Source organism: Hakea prostrata, chromosome 7 (genome assembly GCF_041222555.1).
Source record: "Hakea prostrata isolate BN-2017 chromosome 7, UWA_Hpros_2, whole genome shotgun sequence".
Taxonomy (NCBI): Eukaryota; Viridiplantae; Streptophyta; class Magnoliopsida; order Proteales; family Proteaceae; genus Hakea; species Hakea prostrata.
In genome coordinates, this window is record NC_142606.1 from 1,588,917 (window position 1) to 1,608,820 (window position 19,904).

The window sequence follows — 19,904 nt, forward strand, 5'->3', positions numbered from 1 at the left end:
TTTTCCTGGTAGCCCACTTTCTACAAATGCAAAACTTACACATTACCTACACTTAGTTTTTCTCCCTATGACCCTTAAAATTTTCAAACCTCGAATTTAGATAGATGATAATAATGAATAATCCTTATGAGTGTAATATGGCCAAGATGCCCTCACTCACTTCACTTTGTCTACATCTCTCTTCCTACTGCAAAACCCATTTTTACCTTACTCATTCCACTTTGTCTATGCAGACATCTCTCTTCCCACTGCAAAACTCATTTTTACTCTTATTCTTTTTCCATCCAACCTTCCTTCTCTGACTCCAACAACGGAAATGCCTCACCGCTGCAACTCTTCTCCACCACTGCAAGTACATGGTAATCTCACAATCGATTTCAAACTTATGATTTGAATTTTGAGAAACTTAAATTCCAACTTCTACAAAATTACAACCACAAACTAGATTTTGGCTTCTTCTATAAAGTCTTTGCCACAATTATTGCCGCCCTTGCAATGGCTCAAAAGGATAACATTGAAAAATCAGAGAAAAACGTAACCATGAAGTACAGACAACATTTTTGATCATCGATTCATCATATATTACAGTTAGTACATGAAGAAAATAAGAGAATCGGGCTTAAATGACATAAGTCAATATAGAACTAAACCTATCTAATTTTAGTTCTTAGGGTTTTAAAGCTAATGATCAATCGATGCTAAATCGAGCATCAAATCCAATAATAGGTAATTTCTTATGTTTCGGGTATGAATAAACATGCTAATCTTACAAAAGGGGGTGGGGAGTTATGATTATTATAACTAAAGTGACGATGGCAAAGAAGAAGGGGATATGGCGCCGATGAGGTTGTTTTGCTCAAGGTAGAGATGGGTTAGGGTATGGGAAGTGAAAGAGGGTTTGAACCAGTGAGGTGATTATCACACCTCATCCAGCCGGATCCGATCATGCCCGAATACCCGTGGGAGTGATACACTGCAAGACTTATGTTCAGTAACAATTCCATACAACACATGATATAACAAAATTAAAATGACGATAATAAATCAATTTCAAGTAATAAATTATAAAGTTTGAAATAAAATAATTACAATTGTCCAAAACTTTCAATCAAAAGCTAAACATCAAAGTTATAATAAATAAATAAAGTCTAAAGTCTGCAGCGGAAGATATTATAAGCAAGTATCTAATGGAAAGCGACTCCATAGGAACAATCCTGACACCAACAAAAAGCATCATGTGCATCCACTTCTTCTCCGATTATGCCTTCCTAGTAACCACTAGACATAGGATCTTCAATGAAAGTGGGGTCTTTATAATTTGTAGAGAAGTCTAAAGAATAAACAAAAATAAATGAATGACTTCATTGAACTCAATGAGGGTAACTAACATTCATGTCATACATTCATCAATTTCCACGTCATAAATCATAAGATAACCATATAATTTACAATATAAATAAACAGATGCATGATGATGATATGATGTTCATAACTCTATCACGTAGTATATAAGCTAGACACGCATTAAGTGTAAACACCAATCTCCTTTGGGCGGTCTCAACCACTCCTCCTCGACAAATAGACGTCTATTGGGTTCTCCATGGTTGTTGGGTAAAGTCTTATTGAGCCATTGTTGGAGTATAAGGAAAACAATGACACAGCATTAATAAATGCTACTTGACGTTCAAGCGAGTGTCAAACCGTTCGGATTCTTCATCAAATATTCATGTTCGGTTTGAACCAAACCAAGCCCTCAGCATTCCCGAACGCTTGGTCTGGGAGACTCGTGATACGGGAAAATCATGATCGAATCGAATCCACCCTCGATTCAATCATTGACCCCGATCGGGAATGGCCCGACCATCTCAGGTTCGAATGAACCTGGTTAAAGGATAGCGTGTTAAGAAATGAACCTTGCACGTCCAGAAGGCAAGCACGTGTCCGGGAAACTCAGGATAAATAATCCACCAAATGGCGGTTATTAACATTCACAGAAGTGGGCGATCGTGCAAAACGGGGTAACTACCACGCCCTCAACAAATGATCGTGTGATTAAGGGAAGTTATCCACTACTCCACGAAAGAGGTATAACTGTAAAGATCCGACGGCTACAAAAGAGAAGGCTTGAACGAATCCAACGAACGAGGTTAGAAAACAAAAACTATATAAACCACAACCTACGTACAAAGAAGGCAACTGGATTGTATTTCGTATAATCGTATTCAAATTTCTGCTATGCAACTAGTTAGAGCTTTGTGATCAATTCCTTAACTGACTTAGCCTTCGGATGTGGCATCCCGACTCCCACGGTCGGGCCACATCTGACGTTATTTTGTAGGTCATTCATCAGTGATTAAAGGGTTGAGCAGATTTTGAACGCATCAATTAGTTATGATTTATGTATCGGCTTTTGTTGTTGTTTTCAAGGGTAAGGCTGCATCAAGCATGTAACATGAAAACTATTGCTGAATATTCTTGGATTGGGAATCCCTTGCCTTCCACTTGATCTGGTGCGCTCTGCTCTTCTTAGCCCAAACACAACCCATTAAGGTTCGGTTTGGGCTATAACAGATCGGTGCGGTTCTATTTGAACAGTTCATGCTGCAAATTGACACCCCCTATCTGTTCTTTTTTTAAGCTAGCTATGTTAGCTCTATTGTGGAGACTCGCCTATGCTCTAGCGATTTTCCTCCAGGACTGGATATTCTTACTAGCCAAGATGCTGACAGAAAACACTATTAAAGAATGTAATCTCTTTCTTATTTTTCACAGTTTAATATAAAGCACCCTTTTACCCAAAAAAAAATTAAAATAATACTTTGATAGTAATCATGGTACAATTAAAAGGTTGCTTAATTAATAATAATCAATGCCACTTACCCTTTGTTTGAAAGAGAAAAACAAGTGATAAAGATAGACATGTGGAAACCACCGGTAATGGGAATGGAGGAACATTAAAGAAAAGGAAAATGTTTGGTGAAAAAGAAAAAAACGTGGATCATATGATAATTAAAATAATATATATTATTTCCATTTTTTTTTTCATGAAGTCCCACCTATAAGATAGGAATTTTAAAAGAAATGGATGGGTGCACACTTCATAAATAAATAAACCTAAATTTTGAATTTTGTAGAAATGCTTACTCTTTACCAATCACACGTTAAATTCTACCAACAAATAGTGTGTAAGGAACGAGGGGTGAAATTTTTGAGAAGAAAGTAATAGTGCATACTGAAGGATGTTGATATAAACGATAAAAATCTAAATAATTATTTTGTCTCTTTCTTTGATAATCCTTTATATTTAATTATTTTATTTTTTATATTAGTAATTAAGGATTACTTCATCACAGTCAAGGAAATATGGGAGTCCTGCAATGCAAAAGTATATAAATTTCCAAGTATTACAAAGAAATGTAATTGATCTAAACTATCAAAGGATTGATTTAAATGCAATACTGACGCTTCCATTATCAAACAAGGTCCAATTGCTCAAGTGAGAGGATTATAAGATATCATAGTGGAACTTTTTCGAAGTGTATTCACATAAAAAGACTGGTGATGTAATGAAGTTCTAGAAACTAATTATTGGCATTAATGGAATGATTGGACATTGGTGTTCAAGAATGTTTTATAATGAAATGAAAATCCTGAGAAAATTCTACAAAAATCACATCCGAAATTACAGAACTTTTTGAGATATGTGGGTGGACCAAATTAATTTAAATACCAAATTTTTTTTTGGTAATCACTATATTTAAATAATTTGAACCGTGAACAAACCGATATGATAAACAAATGACGAAGGGTACAGCAATTGCCCCTCCAAGGCCGACGTTGTTCTTCCCACCAACGCCGAATGTTGATCTTTCATCTGCTTCTCGTCCGTTTGGTCCCTCATATCGCTTCAAAGCAAGGTATCCCCGTCATCAGTGTCTCGTGATAAGTTACTCGCGGTCGTCCCCTATTCCAATTAGAAGTCAAGGAGGCGGCGAGGACGACGACGGGGGCAGCAGCAGCATCGTATTACGCATAAATGAAATAAAGCAGAGGTGTAATAAATGGCGTTGGAAGGGCTACGCCATCAATTACTTTGTCCTTCCTGCTTCTCCTCTTATTCAGAGTAACGGAATCCAACCCGTGGATCATTCCCTTGCACCTCCTCTGCTTCTCGTTCATGGCTTCGGGGCTTCTGTCGCCCATTGGCGTAGGTTGGATTCACGTCCTCAAAACCCCTTCGTTGTTTTAGATGTCCTACGAGCTAAGATTACTTTCCTTTGGTTTCTCACATATTCTTCTTGTTTTTTCTTAAAATCTTTGACGACATTAGGTTCACGGTTTATAACAAATAACCGTCGTATCTTTTTCCAACTATGTTTTGAAGGAATTCCTATTTATTGTTTAATGGTAAGACTGAATTTCATATACTTTTATGTGTGTGCCTTTTCCGTTCCTCTTTTCGTTTTCGCTAGCGCTGCTTCTTCCAAACTGCATGTGATATTCTGTGTTAGTCGAGATAAAAACTCGAACCCTTTTGAGATTAGCTTAGTTTATATGCACATTTCTGCCATTTAAACGACTTATAATTACAATATATGACCTACTAGGGAGAAACCACATCCTTTTTGAGAGCACACGTTTTATCTTCTATTTATGTTGGATGATATGCTTGAAAGTTGAAACACAACTCTCTTAGTATGGTTGCCTTTTTCTTTTTTTGTTTGGTAAGAAGTATGGTTCATGGTTGCCGAATAATATGGAACTTTCAGTTGCAACAAATGTTATGTTTCACACGGCTGCGTAGGGGGCATAAGATGATATGAGAAGAGATATCATCCGAAAAAAAAGTAGTGTCGGATTTATTATCTCGATTAAAATATTTTAAAATTTTCAGTAGGGAGGAAAATCTTTGGTGAATTTTGTATTGACCATAAGGAGATACGGGAGGAACTCAATGTCCATCGACCTCTCTCCACTGATCTAGGATTAACGAAGACAAATAGGACAGAGATTCAGGAGGCTAATCTCTTGTCTATGTCAAACTCTAATTTGGAAGTTGTCAAAACTAAATTATTGTAATGGGAGAATGGCATTCTATGAATGAGGCCTCTAGTCGTATCCAGTATGTTGTCTCTCTTTATGCCAAAGTAACCCCTTTTTGTTATGAGGAAAACTTTGCATTATTTGCTATAGTGATGCTTGCATCCATGGTGGATTTTTGGAAGAGGTGTATCAAGCAGAAGGTGTGGATGTGATGGAGGTGGTTGTAGTGGACAGGTGACTAATCAAATAACAGAAGTGCACATATTGTGCACTGGGTAATGATTGAGGTAAAATACGGTAAGCACCAAGGCATTGTGCCGTGTTACTCTTGTTGGCTATTACTCTTAGAGTCTCAATCCTTGAATTAACAATTTTTGTTGGGAGGCTGTTTCAATGCCTTGAACTTGCACCGAGGCCCGCCCCTTTTATAAGTAATTTACTCAAATTATTATTTATTCCATTTTTTTTGAGTATGATATGATATACATCAAACTAATTGAACCTATATTACAAAGCAAAATGGTGTCACTGAATGAAAGATTACACTTATTATATTCACTATTGTTCACTTGAATTTGCTTGTAAGATTTTTTTTGTTGGGGAATATTGTTTTAAATGCATTTCATTTAGCTAATTAATCGCATGCCTATGGTTGTTTCAATTGATAAAACTCATTTTGGATTTAAAAAAAAAAATTCCTAACCTACCCTCGTTTCCTTTATAGAGTAAATTGCGTCATTGTTGCTTTAAAGTGTATTTCACTTGATTATTCTTGTACTCAAAATAATTATCATTGTTATGATCTTGTTACCTAAGTTAAACATGGACTTTGATCAGAATCAGTTCTTGCCGATTCTAATCCAATTTGCCCTAAACTCGGCCCTTAAATTTAAAACATCATGTCATTTCAAGGGTTTCTTGAAGTGAATCACCTGTTGGATTAGCCAAAATTGAGATTCATCGGGTTGATTCACCTATCCAATTCCTAAATCTTGATAGATTGGCTATTCACAAGATCTCATTTTCTCAAAAAGCAAGATGAGATATTGTGTTAAATGAAAAAAACTACATGGACTCTCTTAAAATATCAGTTGTCTTGACCAGGTTTCGAACCAAACTGCAGCTTAAAAAGGACCTATTGCTCCAAAAACATGTTCGTTAGTGCAAGCCGAACTAACATGCAAAACAACGTGCTCGGCCGGGGTGGCCAAGGAACGCCTTTGATGATCAAGTCAGTGAATGCTCACAGCTTAGAAGTAGAACACAAGTGGTAGAGCTCTGAATACTAGATTGATGGCTAAAGGTGTGCGTACCTGTTAATGTTTACATGATAGGTTTATATAGATGCTCAAGCATTACCTTGGTCGTACGATGGATCTTCCCACCGCCCTTCTGACTGTTCGATGTAGGGCGTTCTCTTGTTAAGTAATGGTGAGTCCTTATTGGACTCTATGATCGAACTTACCTTCCCTACTTGACTTGGAACCTTTTCCGGAATGCTAGGGAAGGTTGGCTTTAGCTCCAGCCGCTTACGATGCTTGCTGGGCATTGAACACCATGCTGCTCAACCGCAACTTGGTTGGCCCATCGTGGGCTATCCTTTAGTTCGACCATATCACCCCCAAGTCACCGGGTCATAGCATATGGATGCTTGGGCCTTGGGACTTTGTTTTGCCGGACCGAGGAGCTATTTGGTGTGTCGTTGTTTAGTCGGTTAAATATGAATCATCACGCCTATGCGCGGGCATGCCTCGGCAACAAATGACCAGCCGAACATTGCACGTGCCAACTGATGCATGTTTTTTGGGTTTTGCGCTAGGCGTGCCATGTGGGGGTGATGTCCCATCATGATTAGTGCCTTTTTTGAAGTTCGAAAGGACATTAGATCTCAGCCATCCAGATATTTTTAACATCAGCCGTGTGATGGGTATCAAGGCGAATCTGAAGAGGCGCTTGATCAGGGCCGTTTAAGGGCCTTTATTTGGCTTGTTAGATGAGAATTTAAGAGGGGTTTAACACCCCCTTGCTCCTTCATTCCTTCCATTTCTTCTTCGCACGTTTAGCAGACCAAAGCATATAGAGGTGTCTTTTGGAGTTTCGTCTTTCTGCAAATACCCTTCATCAAGCCTTATCCTTACATTTGGCGTCTGAAAAAGTAGGTCCATCCACTCCTTCTTTTCTTCTATCGTTCGGAGGGCCTGTGACATTTATTATCTTTGTTTCGATTTTGTTTGTTGTATGTTGTTCCTGCTGCTTCTTTATTTTGGTGCCTTTTGCCTTCGTACCTGTGCTTTTAGGTTTTTATTGACCCCCCCTCGCCTCAAAACCTTTAGACTTTCTTGGCCCCCTGACCTTGTCTCTGATGTAGAAATGGTGTTGGTAAAAGGTTTAAAACCTTGGTTTCCAAACCCCGTAGACTTACTGAGGAAATATAACACTTTGACTCACTGACCAGTAGTGGTGCTGAAAGTAATCGCCTAAATCAAACCGACTAGGCATTCAGTGGTCGGTCTGAGCAACCTAGTGCTTTAGTGTTTGGTCGAGAGTCATTTGGGAATGTTGGGGAAAAAATTGAGGATGACTCGCATTCTCGACCATTACATGAAGTAGCTGGGGTAAGTCTAACATGAGTGCTTGGGCGAGGTCTAATGCAGAAAGAAAGAGATGAAGAGATAGTCTCACTCCTGACTCCTGAGGAGTACGTGGCCAAACAAGATAAAGACCTTACTCCCGACCACATAGATTATGATCCGTCCACTTCTAGTCCCACTTTCCAACCTTCCCAAATGATTGAGGACCGACTAGAGTATCTTAGGGAGAAGTACAAGATACCCCCTAATTACATCCTACATGTCCTGAATAGCCACGAATTAGCTTGAATGCCCTAACTAGGGGAATTTGTTATTTATAAGGATGCCCTTAAGAGCGATTTTTGACTCCTGGTCCAATCGCTCTTCATCGAAATCCTTAACCACTTTGAAGTGTGTTCGGGGATGCTAGCCCTGAACAATTGGCAGAATGTGATTTGTTTCTAAGGGGTCTGCCAGGGAAAGGACGTTAGAGTGAGACCATCCTTGTCACTCTTGTTGCATTTCTTTTTGGCCAATAAATGGGAGCTTGAGGGGTGGTTTTTATATCAAGAGTACATCCTCCTAAGGTGGCTAGAAGGGGAACTTCGTGGGGAACGACACACCCACTAAGCTGTGGCGCCTAAAATTCTTTTTTGTCGATCCACTAAACCAACCCTCTTTTCCCACCTTCTTGGACCCTTGGACTGGCCAAGGGGTCCAATGGCTTTTTAGATTTGAGCGATGCTATAGAATGCCAAGGGGCGGATCCTTAGTCTGTCAACCAAGGACAAGAACCTATTTGCTGTTAATGGCCATTGTCCAGAATACACCAACGTTTTTTGTCACTGGGGATTTCTTCCTGGTGAGTCCTTCTTTAGAGTTATGTTGCCTTTAGCTTTTAAACTTCATGAATTTTTTCTTATTTGACCTTGGTAGGAATTTTGCCTTCAACTCTAGTGTTGCTTAATCCAGTGGAGTGTGCTAGGCAGGCGAATGAGGAAATAAAGGTAGCTGAAACCCGTTGCTGGACCAAACAAGCCCGTCCTCTTAGCCAAGCGCCTAAGGTATGGAAGAGGGGGAATTCGTTAAAAGCCCTGAAAGACTGCCCTCCCCTTCTAGAGAAGAAGAGGTAGACCGATCATCCTTCCCTACCACAACAAGAAGTCTCTGAGCTCCCTTGCCTATTGCCTCCTAGTCCTACTCACAAGTCCTCATGCAACTAAATCCTCCGACCTCCCCATACATCGCCCCCCTTGGTCATTGATTCAAAATCGTATGTGATTGTTAATAGAATGGAACTGTTGTTGCTCGGGTTCCACTCTCGGGCGTCTTGTTGCCTGCCGACCATCAATTTTTGAGTGGGATTGGGTCTCAAAGGACCTATAATGTAACGACCAAGTAAGTTGGAAATACTTTTTCATTTTAAATTCACGAACTTAACAAGCTTCTAACTGACTTGCCTATAATTCTTAGATTGCTCTGTGGCTTGACTCAAGCTTTGGGCAGGAGCATGGAGGCCACCCCCGCAAGGATCACTTGGTCGTGCACCGCCTAACCACCAGCGTGAAAGATGAAGAAACTCAACTGGTTACCCTTTGCTTGACCAACGACTAGTTAATCCATAGGGAGGCTGAGCTGGTAGGACATGGTGCTTCACTGGAAGATCGATCTAAGGTGGCCAAGGATTAGGTGATGAGATAACAGTTGGAGTTGTAGGAGAAGGAGAGAGCCTTGGTAGAGAAAACTAAGGAGTTAAAAGCAACGGTCAAGCAACGGTTGGCAGCGTGGAGAGAAGTAGAAGAGCTGAAAGAGGAACTTGCTTGGAGATCTTTGGCTACCTTCAAGGATCTCCCAAACAAGCTACGTCATGAGGTCATTTGTTGTTGGGTTCAGACGGCGAAGTGTATGGCTTTCATGTCCAAAGTGTTCGCTCCAGGTTTCAATTATGGCCGGCGATCTGCTTTTTCAGGGGATCATCAGAGAGTTTTATAGGCTCGACCTTGAGAAGTTACTTCATAGACCCGACCATCTACAATGATCTCAAGATTCCTCACCCTACCTAGGCGGTCAGTCGTGCTCCTTTCCCTGTGCCAAAGGAAGTTGATGTACGAGATTTCCTTGATTCCTATTGGGAGCCGGCCCCTGAGGAGGGATCGCAGGTTGGTACTTCATCAAGCGTAAGGGACGACCAAGGGGACGATACTGACAAGCAAGTTGAGGAAGCTGATGATGTAGGGGAAGAGGAGACCATGGATTGGAGCAAACTGTGAGGGACCAGCAAGTCGAGCATATCAAAGAGCAGGGTTGATGGAATCTTCCCTTTTTTCTTAAGTTACTATACTCGATGTCGACCGAGCACTTTTTATCTTTTGACTTTTGGATACTTATAATGTTATAAGAATTTGTTTCTCAGTGTTTACAACGCTTTTTTGCCTAGTTTGATTATAACTCGAGTTGCTTTAATTGTAGTGACTGTAACTATAAATTGGTAAAATTTTTCCGTCTTACAGTGTTCGCTCTTTGTGCTTGCTAATTGGCTTTTCACTAATTTGGTCGGATATTTGCTGGGTCCCCTGGCATATATCGAGTGGCCTAAGTCTCTTGCTTGACCTTATGGACTTGAATTTGTGGATTCAAGGTATTATGGTTTATTGCTTAAGACCCCTATTCTCCAGCCCCGCAAGCATGGTAACTTGAATTCCATGCTTGCTTGGGTACCTTTCCCAGATGCTTCATGCTTTTTGAGGACGAGGACTTTTCTCGCCCATATGTAGTTGTTTGTGTTTGATTTTTGAGCAGTTGCTACTTGGTCGGTTAAAGACGGTGACTGAATCAACCAAGTGGAGATAAAACTTAGGATTTGCAGTGTAAACACCTTTGAATTGACTAAAGCAATTAGTTCATCAAAGATCAAAATTAGGGGATAACCTTTTATAACGCTGCTATGCGAGCTATCAGGGGGAAAACTTGGAAAAATAAAGATTGGAGGGCGTTTATTTGATTGGTAATACTTTTTGAGGTTGCTCGAGTTCCAAGATTGAGGAATCTCTTGTTTGGTCTTCGAGTCATGTAAATGATATGTGGTTGGTTTGATTTGGTAGATGACTATGTCTGGGCCTTCCTAGTTTGGTGCAAGTTTTCCTTGGTCGGATCTGTGGTTGTTGTTCGGCGCAGAATCAGGTCACCTGGAGAATATTGTCTCATCTGTACTTTGGCATTTTAATAAATTGCAATGTGTTGTTGGTACTCCTCTAGGCGTTATTGCGCTTTGTCTCTAACTTCATCAATCAGATCTTATGCTAGCTTTCAGGCCTTCAATATTTGCTCGTCCTGATCATCCCTAACTTCCTCTGTCATTGAGGAGCTTGTTTTGACTCTTTTCTTCATAATAGTTCATATAAGTACATAACATTGTCGAGAAGCCTTCTGGTCGAAACAACATTCAGCGATCCCGTTCTCTGTCAGGAACTTCATCTTCATATGCTTAGGAGATACCACTACTACTAAGGCAATGAGAGTTGGTTGACCAATGATGACGTTATATGCTGATAGATCTCTTACCACCATGAAGGTTGATTGAATGACCGTATCATGAGGGTGTTCGCCAATTTTTAGATCCAATCGAATTGTTCCCTTAGCCTTCGTAGAGGATCCTGTGAATCCATATAACCAGGCACCACATGGGACAAGCATCTTTTCATTTAATTTGAGCTTCCAGAAAGCCTCCATTGGAAGAATGTCTGCTAATGAGCAAGTGTCAACCAGGACCTTATGAACTTTGCGGCTGGCCAATATTACCTTAATTACTAGTGCATCATCATGCGGGTCTTGATATCTTGCATATCTCTTCGAGAGAAAGTGATGGGCTCTGTTGTTACTCTATATTTTGACCTCTCGACCTCAGTGTTGCCCACATACCGGGCTTTTCTTGTTGCTGGCTTGACAGATTCCTCAGTTGGACCACTGAGCATGGTATAGATTGGAGTCTGCCTCTTCTTGCAATCATCGTCTCCTTTGGACCTTGGTTGACCTCTGCCTGGGCTTCAATGTCTTTCTCTACTAGTCGACCTTGCTCGTTTTCAGTCTTTGGGTGGTGATTGAGCACCCTCTTGTTTATTGTTCCAAACATGTTTTTACAAGGGTCCTTGTTATATAAGCTTTTTTATCTTTGCCTTAAGTTGTCTACAATTGCTAGTCCAATGACCATGATCTATATTAAAGTCACAATACTTTTATCCCGTTCTTCAGGTCTAGACTATTGCTTGCTCGGCCATTTGAGAAGGCCTTGACCCTTGATCTGCATCAGAATTTGTGACGGAATTTTATTGAGGGGTGTTAAAGTTTTCTCTGGGGATTGCTTTTTGGGCTCGGTCTTAATGCTCCTATCAATGGTTCCAGCCGAACTCTTGTTTTGCATGGGCTTATCTTTGCGAGCTCTAGTCTCCTTAGCAAGCTCTTTCTTTTCTCTTCTAGATTCCATTGCTTTAATCATCAATGCTTGCTTGTGGTAGTGGTCGAGTAGGTTTTGAGTATGTCTCTGGCATGTCATGCATGAGATTCTCCAATATACAGGGATGAGTGATGCCTTGGTACCGAGCATGAAAAGCTATCTTCTCATCTAAATTTTCCATCTAGATGGTCAAGTTATTGAATCTCCAGACAAAATCTCTGATCAACCTTGAGTGGCCTTGCTTTACTGAAAAGTGAATATCCTCTCTCTTCTTGGTATTTATGTAGCTCTGGAAGTGTCATAAGAAGACTCGACTAAGCTGGTTGAAATTTTAGATCAACCCATCCTTCGACCTTAAGAACCAATGGGATGCCGGAACAGTCAATGAGGCTGGAAAAGTTCGACACAAAGTTAGCTTCTTGTTCTTGTACGAAGACATCACTGACTTGTAGTACATGATATGCTGCCTTTAATCTTGAGTATTGTCTAACATCGTGAAGGTCAGGTATTTAAAACTCTAAGGCATGTCGGCTTTTAAGATAGCTTGGACGAATGGTCGAGATTAAGGACGGAATATGGGTCTTCCTTTTCGGTGTCCTTCAACTTCAATTTTTCATCTAGTTCCTCAAACTGCCCTTCATCATAAGTGATTCCTTTTCCTGGCACATCATGCTCGCCTATGCCTTTCTTGTTCTTGAATGGTGGTTGACTGCCTCCTGCCTTAGACCTTTCACAACCTTGGTTGTCATCTCTTTCTCCATCAACGGGAGGGTCCTAATTGTGTACGAACGCTCCCTTGCGGTTTGCTCGGACTGGATTGTCAACCTTTTCTTCTCCCTTAGCTTGAATTCCTTTGAGACAGTCGTGGAGACTGGTCGAGCGGAGGTGGTGGACCAGTAACTTGCTTGACTCCCTATCTTCATGCCTTCCATTAATAGGCAACTGCGGTGGATCCCTTTGCTGCTCGGTGAGGAAAGGATTGTGACCTTGCGGAATCTCCTATTGACGGATGCTGGCCGTAAGCAAATCTTTAAGTTCCAAAATCTTCCTTTGCAACTTGTCTTACTTATCCATATTCACATTTTGGTTCTGGTTGGACGAGCCAGGAGGTTGGTCGTTACAAGGGAGAGATTGTTCTTGCACTCGAGACACATCCTCCTGTTGTGTTGCACAAGTCTCAAGATCATTCTGTTGGCTTCCTACTTGCAGTCCAGATCTTAGTACCACCATGGCTTTTTAATCAGTTTCCCACAGACAGCGCCGAAAACTGTTGCTCCAAAAACTTGTTTGTCAGTGCAAGCCGAACTAACCTGCAAATCAACGTGCTTGGCGGAGGTGACAAAGGAACGTCTCCGATGAGCAAGTCAGTGAATGCTCACAGCTTAGAAGTAGAACACAAGTGGTAGAGCTCTGAATACTAGATTGATGGCTAAAAGTGTGCATACCTGATAATGGTCACATGATAGGTTTATATAGATGCTCGAGCATTACCTTGGTCATACGATGGATCCTCCCACCTACCTTCTGATCGTTCGATGTGGGGTGTTCTGTTGGTAAGTAATGGTGGAGTCCTTATTGGACTCTATGACCGAACTTACCTTCCTTGCTCGACTTGGAACCCTTTCCGGAGTGCTAGGGAAGGTTAGCTTTAGCTCCACCTGCTTATGATGCTTGCTGGGCACAGAACGCTGTCTGGCTCAATCACAACCTGGTTGGCCCGGCTTGGCCTATCCTTCGGTCTGACCATTTCAGGACCTAATCTCAGTTGAGTCGAGATTTCACTCAACTTTTGCACATTTTGTCTGGTTTTCTGCTGGAAGCTTTATTCTTCAACTTTCTTCGATTATTTCGCCTGATTCGTGGTCGGACACTCCATTGCGGGTGAATTTTACCCAAATGCACCCAAGTTCCTGATCAAGTGCTTCTTATTGTCATTTTTTGGCTTCTTGTACCCATTATCATCTACTTCTGTGGTACTTTTCTACGCCTTTCCATTCGATTATGTTCATCCTTTATTTTTTATTTTTTATGTTTATTTTAATTTTTATGGAGTTGTTAGGAATATCAAGGTGCTAGCTCAGAATTCCACTGTTTATGCCATCGATCTTCTTGGTTTTGGTGATTCGGATAAGCCAGCAGGATTTTCTTATACAATGGAAGTGTGGGCTCAGGTATGTGATTTATTATGCCCTATGTTGATTTCATCTCCTTGCAAGTGGCCTTTTATCTTTTGATTTTTTTCCTTCTTCGGTTCTACTGATCCACCTCTTCACTGTGAACAGCTGATCCTGGATTTCTTGGATGAAGTCATTCAGAATCCAGCTGTGCTGATAGGAAATTCTGTTGGAAGCCTTGCTTGTCTCATAGCTGCCACAGGTATCTCCAAAAGTATCTGGCCAAGGAGAAAAAATTGCACTTTTCTTCTTGAACTGCTCATTATTCTTGAAATCTATGTTATTTGCTTGTGTTTCTTTTCTGTAATCAGAATCAAGGCATAGTCTAGTTCGAGGGCTTGTACTGTTAAATTGCGCAGGTGGCATGAATAATAAAGCAATTGTTGATGATTGGAGAATCAGACTTTTATTGCCTTTGCTTTGGTTGTTTGACTTATTATTGAAGCAAAAAGGCGTTGCATCAACAATCTTTGAACGTGTTAAGCAGAGGTAAGCGGTTATATCTTGTTCTACCCTAGGCCTAGAGGTGGGATGCCTAAATCTCATGCTTCTACTGGTACAGAGGGAATCTGAGGAACATCTTATTGTCTGTATATGGAAACAAGGAATCTGTTGATGAAGATCTGGTGGAGGTAAATTTATACTTTGCTTTAATATCATATTGAGTGAGTTATCATAGTGACTAAATGCTTTAGTGTTTCTTGAAAATGCAGATAATCAAAAGACCGGCTGATGATGATGGTGCACTTGATGCATTCATTTCTATTGTGACAGGTCCGCCTGGACCAACTCCAGTGCAGTTAATGCCAAGAATCTCTTCTCCTGTTTTGGTTTTATGGGGTGATCAAGATCCATTTACTCCTCTGGATGGGCCGATAGGGAAATACTTCTCTTCCTTGCCTTCTAGTTTGCCAAACGTGAGCCTGTGTGTGCTGGAACAAGTAGGGCATTGCCCTCATGATGATAGGCCTGATCTTGTCCATCAAAAGCTGCTACCTTGGTTGGCCACTCTTCCAACTTGATGAGTAAGCTTTGTGTTTTGAAAAGTTGCTACATTCTTTCTAGAGGCATCATTTTTATGTAGAACCAATTATGTCATAGTCATAGCAATAGTAACAACTTCCTTATTTTCTTCTTTCTTAATGAGCTCTTTTATCTGGGTGTTTGTTGCTAATGATCCAACTAGCAGCTGCTTTAGATATTTGTTCATCAAAATCTCAATCACACTGGATGACTCAGTTTTGTTATCATGAGAGAATATTTTAGCATAGAAATTCCCTTAACAGTCAGATTTTCTAGTGGTTTCTATATTGCCTATATTGTCCAACTATACGATGGAATGCAAATGTTCAGACCAATTCAATGTTTTGGCTGTTCATCACCTATGAGACTTCTTTACGTGTGCCTACTATAGGTTATACAATAGCTGATAAGTGGTTAGATAAAACGTTGTGAAAAGATGCAATGGTTCCAGGTTGCCCGTTTTGTGCATTATGATTGCTCCAACATGAGGGAATACAAATCTTCTAGACTAATTCAATGTTTTTGATAGTTTTTGATATCCTTTACTACATGTATGATGTTTTATCGGTACAATAGTCTATGTTGGCCCCAAAGGCTGATTCATTCCGTATTGTCACGCAGCAAATTCACAGAATGGAAATGAGTTCTCACCAAGTGTCCTCTATGCGGTATCGTCTCCGGAGGTAATAGACATCGTTCATCTATTTGTGTTCTACTTTCACTTTCCTCCTCTTGTAAATTTTTAGTTTTATTTGGAAAATTCAAAATTTTCATTGTGTTAAACGGTTGGCTTTTGATACAATATTTTGAACATGTTAATATCTTAGTGGATTTAATTTTGATAAGTTTCTCAAAATTTACCCCATTATTTTTCTCCAAATGATGAATATGTAGGTCATGATCTTGAGGAATTGGATCGTGAGACAAAGGAACCTTACTTGCTAATGAAATTTATTCATATATTATTTGTTAAAGATAAAGAATTGTTTTTACTTGTCTTTAAATAATTGTGTAACTGATGATTAAATGTAATAGTTGATGTTTTTATTCAGAAAATTTTAGAACAATGAAAATGTTCCAGTTTATTACAATTTAAAAATAAACTTTTGTTGATTAACACTCTAAAAGTTTGGGTTTAATGTTATAAATTTTTACTCGTCTATCTATCTCGACTGCTTCAACTACCTAAATAAAACTTATTCTTGAGCTAATTAATGGCCATATTTCTCATCTTGGAGAGCGAAGCGTTACATAAAACCAAACTTGGCCTTATTGACCTACAAAACCTTTGTAGATATTGTCTTCTCAAGGGTTGCCACACCCTTGACAGTTTCAAGTTTCAACATGGGAGCTTCATGTAGCACGTGCAGGTATGAGATCTCACTGTTATTTTTAATGCTGAGACGGAGGAGAAAGTTAATGACAAGGAGAACGCACTGGAGACAACAGAGATGAAGGTGGTAGAGCAGCAGAGAGAGCGATCAGATTACGAAGATTCGTAGTTAGAATGAAGGCCAAGACAGTCTCATTCAGAAACAAGAGGAGGCTGGCCGGTTGAGCTTAACTGTGAGGGCTCAAGAAGAGAGTGGACGTTTGCAGATGGAACACGATGAATTTTGACAAAGAAGTGGAGCAGAAGTATCAAGAATTGAAGAGAGACAAAAGGTGCACTCAAGGAGAGGGAGGAGATTGAGGTAGTAAAGGACGAACTAATTCGAGAGAATGGTTACTTGCAAGAATCAGTGGATATGCTAACTGTCGATCTTAGTAGTGAAAGAGAGTTACATTCTTGTGTTTTTGGCGAGAAGGATCTAGTTCAGCAAGATCTCAACACCAACATGGAGGAGATAAAACGTCTGCCGGCAACTCTTCCTAGAAGAATATACCAAAGACTTATAAGTAGCAACTCTTCCTGAAAAGAGGGATAGGAAAAGAAAAAAAAAAAAAAAGTGGGCTCCATGTACATTGGGGTGAGGAAGAAAGAAAGGAAATGAAAGGATTTTGTGAAAAAATGTTAATTGTGGGTCTTACTTTTTGTTTTTCCTGCTACAACACATATTTCTCCTTTTTTTCCTACCTTACCTTTATTCCAACAAAAATGCAGCCTTATGGAATGCAAAGAGAAAATGGACAAGCACCGGAAGGAGATGTTAGAATCAGAATACCAAAAGTACAGTTGGACAGATTTTTATCAGCTCCCGTTCCAATATGCTCCAGTTTCATCTAGTGCACCGTTGGATGGTTAAGGTGTCTTATTCTTATCCAAGGGTTAACATTTTTCTAATCCTTAACCACTTTCCTTTCATACCTTCAACTAGTTTTTTCTCTTCACACGACTGTGACCTCTTTCATTGGCTCCAGCAGAAGCAACCTCACTACCACCGCATGGATGATCATGGAAGAAGAACAAACACCTACATGATTTTATTCTTCTTCTTCTTGCGTTTTGGATAGTTCGAATAAAGATGGAATGGCAAAGAAGAGGAGTTGATTCTTAAGCTCAAGAAAATCCTTCAATAGAAAAGTGAAAACCCAGAGGAATAACTCTTTAAGTTTCAAACAAAATCAGCTATGCAATTTCATCCGAGGAATTACAAATGGAAATATCGAATCTATCTCCTTACCCCCAATTACATTATTCAGAAAAGTAAAATAATAAAAAAGTGTTGGAATTTCTTCATTTTCATCGGTTTCTTGAAATATCTCAACCTTGATTGTTTCCAGTTCAGTTTCTCCATCAAACTCTCTGTCGCATATGGAACTTGCAGTGGTAAGGTAATGGGCATAGGTTTTGCTCTCAATGTTGCGAAAAAATTAGTAATGAAAATTTACGGAAAATTAGTTTAGAAAGTGGTAGAAAAACGGTTCTGACCTGAGAACTTTTTTTCAGAAATGAAGAATTTGAAACTTTAGGGCAAAGCTGGGATGTTGGAAGAAGGGGACTTAGGAAAGGTTTTGGAAACAGTTTGCACTGTCACGATGAGAGAAAGACAATGAAGGAATCTATAGCCGAAGGCTAAAGAGAATGAGAAATGAAATAGTGTGAGGTTGGTGCCGCCGGAACTGAAGATGGAGAAGGTAAAAGAGAGGAGAGCCGAGAGAGGAGGAAACCATGGTTAAGGATTGGAAAACTGCTGGCCCTAAGATAAGAATATAACACTTGTCAATCATCCAATGGTGCACTGGATGAAACAGGAGGATACTGAAACTGAAGCTGATAAAAATCGCAGTATAAGACATATCAATATCAAGTAATAAGATATAGAATCATAAAATAATATAATATGTCAAAAGCACTTACCCATATGGCCGTATGAAACAGAAGAAGCGAAAATAGAACAACACGAACTCAAATAGGAAGAGTTGAAGCGTACAAATAAAACTTTTTCTTAAAGTATTTGAACGCCCCCTTAAGTGTAGACCGGATTGGACCTTAATGCCCTCACCTCCAAGATACAATAATTCCTGTAGATTTAAAGGCTAGTACTCCAATAGATTCTACAACAAAGGAAGAAAAGAAATTAAGCAAAAACAAGAATTTTTTCACTTAAAAAAAAAAAAATCTTTCTACTCAGAAAACTAGAGAGCAAACCCTAGTTTTTAATTTCTCGTATATACTCCTAAACTCGAATGGACGCCTATATAAAAATTGTGACTAATGGTACAGTCACCTCCTCCTAACAAAACCCAAAATAGATTTTTTGGATCATAATCCACGACCCATTTTAAGTCCCATGTCCTATTAAGACATTTAATATTAATTAATTAATATTATATATAATCAATATATCATTAGCTCCATCCAATGTGGATTAAAAAAAATGATAAATTAGGTTTTCTTATAGATGTCGAATTGTCAAAATCCTTAGATCGATATTTTACGTTCAAATGAGTCCCATAGCGGTGAGATAAGAATCGCGCAAGAATTTTAAAACAAAACTACGAAAATATAGTTCTAATATTTTTTAAACCAAAATCCAATTGGAGACGAGGCCTCCCACAGAGAGAAGCCTGAAGTAGTCATTGGAAATTTGGAACAGATAGAAGATTTAAAGAGAGAAGTCAGAAAACTTTTTGTAAAAAAGAAACAAATCCAGAACGAGAATAGATTTTCTTCGAGGAGTTGGAACAGACGCTTTGTTCCTGCGAAAAGCTTGAGAATATCTTCCACCGCATTACAAAGGACACAAATTCTCAATGTTACATCGCCTTTCCGATCAATTACTCCGCAGAGCTCTCCTCTCGTTAAGTCTCCCTCGGAGTCAGAAAGGAAAAGAGAGGACGGTCAAACTCCAGCGAGTTTTTTTTTTTTTAAGGTTGTTTAGCCCGTTTTTGTACCGGAAAAAATAAATAAATAAATCTAATTTATATTTAAGGAAAGGTGATAGTTGAACCAGGTGTGAATATGTAACATTAGATTTATTAATTAAATCTGAATCGTCCAATAAAATTATTATTTTTCTTCCTTATTTATGAGTTAATTAAGTTAACCTTTTATCACCAGTTAAATTTTCAAAAAGAAAAGAAGAAAAACAACGCTGTGTCTCTGTCTTCTTCCTCTATTCATTCTCTATTTCTTCCTTTATTCCTTATAACCAGCAAAATAACTCTCTTAATCAACCATATAAATATCTAATATGCATA

At 39.4% G+C, this 19,904-nt stretch overlaps 1 protein-coding gene across 1 annotated transcript; it reads left to right on the forward strand.

Annotated features, from left to right (window-relative positions):
* Positions 1-3,798: 3,798 nt before the first annotated feature.
* LOC149008844 (alpha/beta-Hydrolases superfamily protein) lies at positions 3,799-16,420 on the forward strand. Its single transcript, XM_089161184.1, has 8 exons — positions 3,799-4,211; positions 14,123-14,234; positions 14,346-14,439; positions 14,549-14,726; positions 14,800-14,869; positions 14,951-15,262; positions 15,882-15,943; positions 16,155-16,420. Exons 1-6 carry the CDS (start codon positions 3,799-3,801, stop codon positions 15,257-15,259), a joined length of 1,176 nt encoding a protein of 391 aa, XP_089017310.1. The 3' UTR covers positions 15,260-15,262; positions 15,882-15,943; positions 16,155-16,420.
* Positions 16,421-19,904: the final 3,484 nt, after the last annotated feature.